At 33.0% G+C, this 12,631-nt stretch overlaps 1 protein-coding gene across 3 annotated transcripts in view; it reads right to left on the bottom strand.

The window, feature by feature from the left end:
* LOC148955104 (uncharacterized) overlaps window positions 1-12,631 on the bottom strand; it is a 48,626-nt gene that overhangs the window by 15,643 nt on the left and 20,352 nt on the right. For all 3 annotated transcript variants that reach the window (XM_089108057.1, XM_089108059.1, XM_089108058.1), the window contains exon 2: window positions 1,836-2,314. In XM_089108057.1, the coding sequence (XP_088964183.1) occupies window positions 1,836-2,280 (445 nt within the window). In that variant the 5' untranslated portion in view covers window positions 2,281-2,314. The remainder of the gene's footprint in view (window positions 1-1,835; window positions 2,315-12,631) is intronic.

Here is a 12,631-nt window from a genome sequence, read left to right as displayed (position 1 = left end):
GAACTTGAAAATTGTTAAAACCCACAAAAAGATTTCTTTAGATAAATATTTAGCAGAAAAATTCATGTCATATGCACTAACTTTCCCTACGTCTATATCTTGATGACTTCTCTATTTCTATGTTCCATTCCACATATTTAGAGTTATTTTCTAAATAATTGAAAAAGAAAGTATCTCTACTATCCGGGCTAAGAGGGGTTAGCAGTGTGGTAGATCAGCGGTTGATGCTTGACTTAGCTATACAGGGTCCAGGGTTCGATTCTAGCAGTCAAAAAGCTTAATGCCTGGCCCAGTAAAAAGATCCAGCAACAAAGAAAATGGCAATTCTATTCCCTATGAACCACAAACGGCTCTGAAGACCTTACCCTTTTTAATAGGGGTTAATTATAACCCTTCTAAAGCTTATATAGACGATTTTTTTTTTTAAATGCTTAAATCCCTTGTAAGTTCCCATTCTAATGACCTATTGTGGTGCTAGATCTTTTGGGGTCCTTCATACATTTACTTAAACCTTATTGTCCAGGTCTTTTTGTGGTCCCAAATGTGATTTCAGGGTGTGCTTTCACCATGCAGCATAAGGAATCGTTCTGTTCAGTATTTTCATGCTGCAGAGAGACGGAAGAAAATTCACACAATCTTGCATTATTAGGTTACGTTTACACTGAGATGTGGGGCCCTGTGCAGCCGCATACGTTGCAACGCCACCACCGGTACTGAGACTATTACCCAAGATAAAAAAAAAACTTAAAAGATTAACATTTATTAAAGACACCTCTTTTATTAACTCAAGAGCCAAATTTTGTGAAGCATCTTGAAATTATACGAATGATAAAAATTTTAATGTTGTAAACAATGCAGAAATTTACAAAAATGTCTTTGAAGGAAGCAAGCTTACATATTGGCGAACATAATAAGAATTTGTAAGCATAAATATGTAAAACATACTATAATATATGAAAGCACAATATGTTGCTAGATTCCAATTCAGAACTGTGTATGCAATTGAATCAAGAAATTAGTGAGATGATTATCTAGATGAATGATAGATGAAAGATAACAATGGCAAGTGGGTAGTTGATAATAGCAAACAAGAAGTCTCTGTAATGAAGTCAGACAGTTCTAATGCCTTTCTTCCAAACAAATATGTCTATTTTGTAAAGAACTATAACTCTCCCAAGAGAGGTTCTTGAGTTCAGATTCCAAATGAGTTAGTTGGTAAGAACAGAAAAGCATATAACTTAAATGATTTCCTAATAGCACAAATAATTTTTTGAAACTACCCCTAGCCATTGCACCTTCTATAAAAATGTTGAGGGATTTTGGCTCAACAGTGTAATATTATTATAGCAGAACCAACTTTTTAAGGGTGGGATTTTTAAAATGATTTTACTTCTTAAACCAAATGTTAAGCTGCATCCTAATTTTGTGTCTTTTTCACTTTTTTCTTAACTTCTTGTGAAAAATATAAATCCAATATTAACAACTGTATCCAAACTAAAAGAGTAATTGGGTACTTTTTTGAAAAGGAATAAATACTTTAATAAAAACCAAGCCTATATAGCCCTAAAAGCTCAAGTGAACTTCATTTCTCCAAGTTATAAATAAATATTTTTAGAAACACTTTGCAATACTGCCCAGGAACATACAGTCTTCAAGAAGGATACCTTCCAAAATATCTTCGCTGGTCCTAATTTGAAGTGCATATCTATTCCTAAAAACATCTTTTATGTAGTAGACCCACCTTATATAAAAAAAACTCCTTTCCTACATTTTTAGAAAACAATTTCCAACTTAGAAGCAGAATTGGGGAACAAACAGAATTGAGATATTCTTACTTTTTGATAAAGCACTACTTTCATCTAAATTGCCAATATCTTCAGTGATTTCTACTGAAAAAGAGGAACATGTGACATCATTGTAAGAACATGACAAAGTCCAATCACTAGCATTTTTTCGATTTGCATCACTGACATAAGTGTACCTTTCTTGACTTAGAAATCTCACACCACCCATTTTCTTTTTTTTCTGCTTATTTCGAAGATCATATTCACTCTGACTAAATTCAGGAGCATAATTGCCAAGACCCAAATCAGCAAGAAGTATGTTGTCTGTTTTCCCAGGGCTGTTTCCTAAGAAAATGGATTCATTCACATCCAGATCTGATTTCCATTTTTTACCAATAGGCATTTGTAAACCATAGTTGATAAAGTTGCTTAATGTAGGAGGCAAATCTGCATAGTCAGTTTGATATGAATCCATTATTTCTGAATTGAAGATCATTAATTCCTCCTCAAAAACACCAATTCATTGCGTTCTAGAATAAAGGAGATTTTAAGTATTATAACATCAAACAGTCATAACGATGCAAAACTTTAAAATTAGATCATCGATTCCTCCTCAAAAACACCAATTACTTGTACCCTACAATAAAGGAGATTTTAAGTATTAAAATATTAGTCAGTCATGAATATGCACAACTTTAAAATTAGATGGATCGTTAAAATTTTAGTAAGGTGGGTCCGTTTTTGGGTATCCTAAGGGAATATTCCTGAAGTAAAACTTCCTTGTTCTTTCTATTTCTTTGTGTAAATTTGTGTCGGACACTGATCATTTATGGCTGAAACCTCTTAAATAAAGCTGTTATTTATTGTTTATCAGCAGCAATTTTAAATTTGATAAGAAAAATAATACAAAATAAACACTTATTAAAATAAGAATAATTGGTGTACCACTTAGAAACGACATGCTTCCAAAAAATGTCTGAATACAATTCCAAAGCATAATTACAATTAGATTCTCAGTAAATTTGAGTCTGCTTCAGCTATATAATCCACATAAATTATCTAAAGAATTGTTAATTTAGAAATAATTGTTACAATATTGTTTTCACCTCACAGCCAGCTTCAATAAAACTGATCCCATAGAGCTCTGCTACATTTAGCTTCTCCGACTCCTTAAGTAAAAGTTTTGTACTGCAAAAATAGATTATTATCCTTTCAAATATGCCCTACAGTAAAGATAACTATTGACAAAATTAATTTATTTCTCTACTTTAGCTGCAAGTTTAATTTTTTTGAATTGCTTTAAAACAGACAAAGTTCTTAATTCATGCTTGAATTATTTAAATTCATAAGAAAATTAAAACATCAGACAATAACCTTACCACTATATCAAAATGATGTTGATTACATAAAACTGCTTTTTTTTATCTCAAGCAAAAATATGCTGGGATGCATTAAGTGTACTATAAACTATCATCACCATGTTTAGGAATAAAAAAAAAAAAAAAAAAAAAAAAAAAAAAAAAAAAAAAAAAAAAACAGCTCATGGAGGTATAATATAACTTGTTGCAATAATTTAAAGGTTAGATAAAAAAAAAAAGATGTCGGAATAGGACTTTTTTGCAAAAAAAAGGAGTTATGGATGCCTAGCTTGGGTACAGAACTTTTAGGAGCACTAAAAATTTTGACTCTAACACTTAGTAAAAAAAAGGCAGCCTGAATATTTTAATTGAAACATTAAACTAAAATAACCCCATTTTTTAGTACCTGCAATATTGCATATTAGATGGATGGATGGATGATAGACTATAAATCAACAAGTGAAAATGACATCATTTTTATACATTCCTGAAAAAGGCTTATGTCAGCAGCTGTGACTTTCAGTCAGACTATCTGTCTTGGCTTTTTCTCCAATTAGCCATGGATTGATATGGCAATTTGATTTTAATTCAAAAATCAACGGACTTGGTCTGTTGACATCATTTGTCAGTCATGACATCATTTTTATACATTCAAGAAAAAGGCTTACACTAGCTGTGCCTCTCACTCAGACTATTTGTCTTGGCTTTTTCTCCAATTAGCCATGGATATATGGCAACTTGATTTTTATTCATATTATGTCACACAGTATCATTTTAGTTTAAGAGATTCACCCAGAGAAGAGCCAAAATTGCTTTACTGGAGCTAAAACTACTGTGGTACTTGAATCTTATAAATAAATAAAAATTTAGGAATATATCAGAAACAGATTAAACTGTAAATCAAGACAAAGAAAACCCAATCATTTTGACCTCAAATCAAAATGATCTCCCCCACCTCCAGAAAAATTAAAAATAATGTGTCCTCAAGTTGTTGTGCAGTTTTTTACGGAAAAAAAAAAAAATGTAATTCTTCAAGGTTTGGATTATTTGTTTCCTAAACGATAAAGACAACACTTCTTGTGCCTATTTATATTCTTTCCAAATATGATCTTTCCTAAAATAATGATTGCTACTATTACCATTGCGCCCAAGCTCCACCCAACAGGGTCAGATCAAACAGGTGAGGTGTCTAATTATATATATATATATTTTTTTTTTTTTTTGCAGGTTCCTCTATATATTAAATATTTAAACAAAATACACCTACATATCAGTTTATGTATGAAGTGTAAAATCTCTAATATATGACTATCCCAGTTAAATTGAATAAATTTGACAGGAACATTTACAGGTATCAGTTTTCTATATTATATATAATAATAGACACATTGAAAAATTTTCTCAATGAAAACTTAAAATAAACATATTTCTTAATATCTGAATAATTCAGAATTTATCCCTTATCAGGGCTGGATTGACTAGGTGAGGGCCGGATTGGAATTTTTTGGCAGGGCCCCCTCTAAATATTAAATTTTTGTATGTGATGGGTGTGCTGCTAAATTGATTTTGTAATAAATTTGTCTAGCTATTTTGAAGCTGAAAACATTACAACTATTTTTTGTTCAACCATCGCTTACATTAGGGTCGTTTTTTCACTCACCAATGTGCTAAGATCTTGCATCTTTTGTCAGAAAACGCTTAAAAGTGAAATCTTTGAACTAAGATCTTACATCTCTGATCGTTTTCATGCAAACGTCTTTCATCATTCTGCTCTGACAAGCTGTCTGGGAACAATGATGAGCATATCATCCAAGTTCTCTCATCATTGTTCTATATGGCAGAAAGATGGCGTCTTTCACGTATTTTGCTAACATCAGTGAGCTGTAAGATCTTAGAACAAAGATGAGTTGAATAAACCATAAGCTTTGCGGAAAGATGAAAAATCTTAGGTGTAAGATCTTAGTGCTAAAAAACGGCCCTATTGAATGAAGCTAAAGCAAAACATGGGTTCCAGTTTCGTATTTACTTGTGGAACTCTTTAGAAAGCAAGTGATGTCCTATAACAGGCCAAACAAATTCATTTGGAAATTGTTGATGCAGGAATGCAGTTCGACCAAGCAGGTAGCAGCCCCCAAGTAAATCATCTTTGTTGGCTATATTTATTTTTGGATAATGGAGGACTTCACAGTGAATACATACAGAGTTGAAGGGCCTTAATGGCTTGTAAATAACACTGGCATAGTTTACGGCATCTTTGTAGGTTTTTACTGGGTTTTATGCCACAATTTGTTGGCATTACATATTTTGATGGTCTAGTTCTTCTAACATAATATTTTTTTGGTACTTGTCTACAAAATGGTACAAACTCGAGAAGGGAAGTTAGGTCAATCCTAATAGAATATAACAAAATATGATAAAATATTATACTTTAGAAACATAGTTGGGCTATATATTTGCACATTCGGGGAGGGGGGGGGGGAGGTTAAAGTATAGCAGGTCTGCATGCAAAATGTATTAGCAACATTTATTCTGCATATTATGAAGTAAAAATTGCTTTCTAATTTCTCACTGTCCAAATACTTTACCCCCCTTCCCAATGTGCAAATATACATCCCAAATTATATAAGTCCAATGTATTCTGTCACCCATCACTTGTTTTCCACAGAGCGTAAGCTAATTGTTTCTTAATGGAGACAGATAGAACCAGTTTGTTCTTGAGTGTGTACCATTATGTGCACAAGTACCTTTTTTTCTGCACTTTCCTTTTTAGTCATTCTGATTCTTGCTGTTCTTTAACAGCCCAGTTCTTTGTTCTTCACTGTCATTGTTGACACTCTTAATACTTGCTTTAGCATGTCTGCTAACCCTACAATTCTTTGTTCTTCACTTTCATCTTTGACAAGTTCTGATTACTACTGATGCTTGTAATTCTTGCTACTGATTTTCTTCTCACAGTGTATTTCTTTGTTCTTGCGGTTGTATATCTTCTAACCAAACATTCTCGGTTCTTAAATTTCATTTTGATTCATTCTGATCCTCATTGTCACATGTCTTGTAACTACATATTTTTTTTCGTTCTTCACTTTTGTTTTTTAGTCATTGTGATTCTTACCACCATATTTAACCGCATATTTCTATGTTCTTTAATTCTGTTGTTGACTTGTTCTTATTTTTGGTTTTGCTAAAATTTTAACTACATATTCTCTTTGATCTTTATTTTCGCTTATCATTACTTCAGACATTTTTTCGGTAACTTTAGCCTTAGTTGCTTGGATTAGTCTTTTCACTGTTGATGGTCTAGGTTGTCCATTGTCACACATCATACATTTACATCTCTCAGGTCGTTTCTTGATCTTGTCTCATTTGATGGTCCAGTTTGTACATTTTGAGCTTACGGCTTTGTCCTGTTTTGTTCTTTTTTGTACCCATTTTGGGCTAACGTTAATTTACGTTTGTGTCCCCTAGATGTTACGAAACTGCTGAAAATGCATATCAAAATTTACATTTACATCACCAAGAAAGGGCATATAAATTTACATTTTTTTTTAAATTCTTGTTCTGCATATGTTTCTAAAACAGTTTTAAAATCTATTTTCCTTGTGTCTCCACTTTCAGTCAACATGATTGCTAAACTATTTAGTCTATCCTGATTTATTGTTGATATTACATATATTTTTTTTATTGGTTTTAGCCTGGAAAATGATCTATCTCCAGAAGCAACGCTTACTGGATTTGTTAAGAACATTTCACAATTTCAAAAATCAGTTTTTCATTTTAATGGCAGCACAGGGACTTTTCAAATGTGGGGCCTGATTGGGCCTAATTTTTCCAATCTCCCTTTTTCCAGCCCTGTCCCTTATCATCAAAAACACTGCTTTAAATTTCAAAATATTTTTTTCGTTATGATGATGGTAACATGGGGCCCAATTGGATCCAATTGCCCTTTATCTGGCCCCATGGCCAGAAATAGCCCTTGTCTATATGCAAAAGTTGGCTAATTTAGCAGTTCTGCATTACTTTTAGTGGATATATCTCCATTATTTCATAATAATGGAATAAAATTCAACTAAAAACAAATAAACAAACAAAACAACAGAATCAGCAAACTTTTGTATATAGCTTAGGGCTATATCTGGTCCTATTAAGTGAGTAGAGGTCGTGGTGCAATTGTAACATCAGTGATTATTTAGAGAGAAAATTAAATAGGTAGTCAAATATTATATTTCACTTTTTTCTACCTGGTATCTTAGTTCCATTGACCAAAAAAAAAGAAAAAAAAGGAGTAATTTTAAGGGTTCAAAAACATTATAAACTTTAATCAAACAAATTTTCTGATATCTTCTCACTATGACCTAGGCTTACAAACTTACAAAATAGACAAGGTTACCTGTTTACTTTGATATTCAATAGATGCAATATCAAATTTTGTGGATGCAATAGGCTATATTAAAATCATAGTTCACTTATATTTGCCAAATAACTGTAACATAACTAACACTAGGAATAGACTTAGAAAAAAACTTTTTTGTAGATATTTTTTTAACCTTGAAATGAAATTCTATACCTTGCAATCAGCTAGCCTAACTCAAACAACATTAAAATTGAAGAATAAACTGAAGGATTATATGCAGAATTCTCACAAGGATGTAGATTGGGCAGCTTATACATAATGACTGAAATTTAACTGCACTTTTAGCCACTCTCTAATCTAATAGGTAGAAACTGGTGAAATTCTAGATGAGGAACTTGTTTTGCTCTTGGAAAACAGTTGTGATGGAAGAATACAACTTTCAGGAAAAAATCCAGAACCTTAATTATAACAAAAAAAAGTGTTTTAAGCTCCTATTCCAACTCATTCCCTCAGATTTGGTTTTCAAACTTAAGACACATTTACCAAATTCTTTAAAATTTCATAAATAAGGATACTGCAAACATTTGAGGTTAAACATGCTCTCTTTTTACCTTTTGTGTATTGTAGATTGACTTCTGTGTTTAAATTTCGCAACACAAAGTTTGTCCAAGTTAATCAAAGGTCAATGACCTTTTGAGGGTTAAGAGATGGAGTTAGACACCCAAAGACCTTCATTGGGCATAGTTAGGGCTCTATAAACATTATTAATAGTTTTAAACATTATTGAACATCAAATAGCCCTAATGTCAAATTTTACCACGGTCTCAAGCTCCTCTCTCTACTTATTCCTTTTCCTATGGCTTAAAAGATTCCACAGGTGACAGGTTTTATAGATTCCTCTTTACGAGATTCCTCTCTATGCCTGATTCTCTCTATAGATTCCTCTCTATGCCTGCCAACTGCAGAGCTTCCAGCTACCTGACACACTTTCAACAAAGAGGTGACATGATAGTCACCTACAAACTGCTCATGACAACAAAGACTTGTTCTGGCTTGCCCAGTCATCAAAAACCAGAAGTCAATCCACAAAGCTGTTCCACAAGCATGAAAATACAAGGAAAAGGAATTATTTCTTTTCCAACCATATCATAAGCCTCTGAAATGGTCAGAGCAAGACAACTGAGTTCACTAGCCATTGACAGCTTCCAAGCCAATCTTGACAAGGAGTGGGCAACTAAAAAACAGCTTACACAAAAGGATTCAGCAGATGTCCCATAGAAGTGCCATGTATCATTAATGACTGGTATACAATAACCTTGCCCATACTCCTAGCAAGTGTGATTTAGGGTAATTAAGGTAAATGGTATGAACAAAAGATCTGATGGTGCTACCCTTGTTTGCCCAGCATATCTCCCTTGGCAGATGCCAACCACTAAATATTTACCTTGAATTTCACTGAAAACACCCTTCCCAAGCATATTTTAGGACCCAGATTCATTCCTGATACTCTTATTCACCTAACTAAGTTGCTTTCCAGAATAGTAAGAATCCCTTCTCTAGAAATTCACCTTTTGCCTACTCTAAAATATCACACCACTGCCAAAGAATGAAAACAATTGGATAAATATATTGTGGTGAGGCCTTCTAATTAAGTCAAATTTGGGATTTTAATAAAAACATTAAGATGCAATACAAAGTTGCGAAATACCACTTTTTATTAAGGTAAGGAATACATCCGAGTATGTGTATACTTAATAGGAAATTGAGAAATCACCACTTCCTAGCTATGTGCATCAGTGGGCCCTGATAAGGTGGGGTTGATGAAATGTATAAAAGATATATTTTATGGGAACGGGGTTTGATATACTAAGCTTATGCCGGACTGACCTCTGGTCCATTGATTTTAGAAATAAAAGAAATAAAGGCAACAACAACAACTTCACTCTAATATCGTAAAACCACTTTACCACAGCTGGTGGCGGTTGGAAAAACTGAGTAGAAAAGACTAAAATAAAAATTGTATATTGAAACAGAAATAGCTTTGTCAAAAGGGGAAAGTAAATAGAATTTGCTTTTAGCGGTGCTCGAATTAGCAAAACTTCGAGCAGCTTTGCTCAAACATTGGCTATTAGAAATGATTTGTGCACCCTCAAAGATTTGGGTACAATAGAAAAAATGGAAAAAAGGCTCAATCAAGATTTGTAAAATAGAAAAATATACAGTATCTAGTTTTTAGCAAGTAGAAGTAAGCACATAATTAGTAGTTTTTTTAGTGTTAGTAATAAATGCAATGTAGTGGTGCCATATATCCCTAAATAATAAAGTATTTGTACCGCAAATTAAAAGAATGAAATAAAAGATAACGCGTAAAGAAAAAAAAAATCTAGCTGGACCAATGAAACATTGGTAGAAACAGCAGAATTTGAGGCACAATAGTAGCAAATATCGAACTAAATCAGCCTTACTACAGGTAGAGACTATAGATTTATTGTTCAAGGATAAAACTGCTACAGTTTAGCAAAGGAAACTAATAAATTGTGGTCCGAACAATTATAGGTTAGAAGCTGCCATTTCCGAGTGTTTTAGGAGTAGAGATGCTTCGAAAATATGGTATTTTCCGACGTAATAAGCATTAAAATTATCTTTGTTAAAGCTAACCCGAATACTAGGGTAGTTGTGTAACATCACAAGCAAAGGGAAGATAAATATATATAAATATGTAGATAAAGTACTTGAGGAAAGGGATGGAAGAAAAGAGAAAAGTAATCTTATAAGTAAAAAAAAATGCGGAACCTTAGCAAAAGTCGCTGAAGGAAGCGAAAAAAAAAATGTTACCCAGCTGTGATGGGAAGTCTGCACAAGGCAAGAAATTCGATGAGAGAAACCGATAATCACAGAAAATGGAGGCACGGGGATATGTCTTAAAAGGGCCTTTTTTCCCTACATAGAGCACCTTCATCTGAATAATGGTATTAGAAAAAGTTCAAATTCTGAATTAGCCACACAAAATGCGTCAGAAGAAAGTTCAAATTTAAATTTTAAACCATGGCTGCTTTCAAGCCATGTAGATGCAAAGCTACCAGTGTATGAAAACTGTTATGCTTGTTTACATAGAACATTAGCCCACACTAGGACAAACGGATAAGGCAATGCATCCTTTTGGGATAGCTAATATTGAATAATTCTGGTCCACTCTTACGGCTACTCAATGACGAACCATCCTCAAGTCTAGTCTAATTATAAATCAGTACAGTTTAGTTGAACAGACAAAATAGGACAAATAAGTGGGAAAAAGCTATGATAAAACTTACACAAAAGGATGAAAAGTCATTATATCCTTAAAGAAATAAAAATATCCAAAAATAACTTCATTAATCCACAGACACAAGTTGAAACAAAATAGAGAATTTCACCAACAGGTCAAGACAGCTTCAAACAGGGCAGAGATTAAATTATACTCTACCCCAAGTTCCCACAGCCATCCTCACAAGTCGGGAACTTAGTGGAAAAATCACTTATTTAAGCATAAAATTATAAACTATCACATTGCCACAGAAACAAACAATTTAAAATGAACAGAAGGCTTCTCATTATGTTCCAATTAGTCGCTATCAGAAGAGTATTTCCACTTTAAAGAGATTAGTTTCTTCATGAAATCTGCCAAATATTTTAGAATTTTATAGACATAATAATTAAGATCGAAATTAGAGTTATAAATATTATGGCTTGAAAAAAAAAATACAACCAGATCTTCACCAGAATTGCATTAAAATAGGACAAATTATTGTTTAAAATAAAATTATTAGACTAGAAAGACTTAAATAAGAAATTAAGCTGCTAATTTAATTCAGTATTTTACGATAAGGGTGCACATTAATGGCTGTATGTGTGCAAACTGTTCATGACATGTATTGTTTTTATATGTATTTAAAAGTATGTAGCTTTCATTTGACCATTCCTAATGCTGATGAATTGAAGTAAATCTGGTCACGATTAAGGCAATTATGTCGTGCAAAAACTTAACTAAAAGTGCTCTAAAAATCAACTGGAAAATACAGTGCTGTTAGAATACTAAATAAACACTATTGGACAGAGAACCAAAAAAACAGGTTGTGATAATAAACAACTCCCCACCCCTTAAAACATGGATGAACTTTGGGAACATAAAGGAAACATGTAACATTTTTGCTTTAAAAATCTAATGAATAAAAAGGGAAATATAAATATAGGCTTAGAAAAGACCTATAGTACTGAAAAAGACTTGAAAAAAACCTCTCAGGCCTCATTGAAGTAAATAATTAAAAAAAAAAGAAAAAAAGGGTTCAAGTTGAAAATATAGCCAGACGGAAGTGAATAAAAGAAATTGGCTGAAGACAGCTAGACTTTGATATATGTGCATATTGAGCTGACCAAACGACATTAGTACGAGATTTTTGTACTAAACTAGTACAAAATAAATAGCGTATTATGCTAGAGAGCCACCGTGACAGTTGTGTAACCCTGACCGAGATTAAATAGAAATACTGAAGAAATGCTTCAGGAGGATGTGGAAAATTATCCTCTTTCATGTGGGAGTCGTTTTTTGGAAAAATTACAAGCATGGCCTAAACAATTAAAAAAGACACATTAATAGCCCAAAGAACACAAGTTGAAGTTGAAACTTAAGGCAAGACCACTAAAAGTTGGGAAGTCAAAGTGAAAATAGTCATGTTCGCTTATATGTCTTAAAATAAATTACCATATGCCATGAAGGCAAGGCATATTCCCTGCAGAAGGGCCACTTTGTTTGATAAGAGAATAGCCCAAGAGAACAACTTTGGCCACAAATGAAAAGTGTGGCTATAACTAATTAATTACTGTGTATAGGCTCAATAACAGTCCTTTCAGCATTAGCAGTCAGACAAAAGAACCTGGATATGTTCTATGTAGCTACTGGAAGAAACTTGTGGTAGGCAAACCTTCAGAATGCAGGCACAAGTCAACTGATAATGTCATAACAGGTAAAAAAAAAGCTGAATAGCTAAATTTTGAGCTTATCAAATCTATGCTGTAAGCGGAGCCTTGTCCCAAAAGGTACATTAAAGCTGACAAAAAGAGATTACAGGCGAAAACGTTATAAAGCTCTCTCAAGTACCTGA

Source organism: Artemia sp. Qi Xiang Cuo, chromosome 2 (genome assembly GCF_049724085.1).
Source record: "Artemia sp. Qi Xiang Cuo chromosome 2, ASM4972408v1, whole genome shotgun sequence".
NCBI lineage: Eukaryota > Metazoa > Arthropoda > Branchiopoda > Anostraca > Artemiidae > Artemia > Artemia sp. Qi Xiang Cuo.
This window is presented reverse-complemented; position numbering and strand designations above follow the sequence as displayed.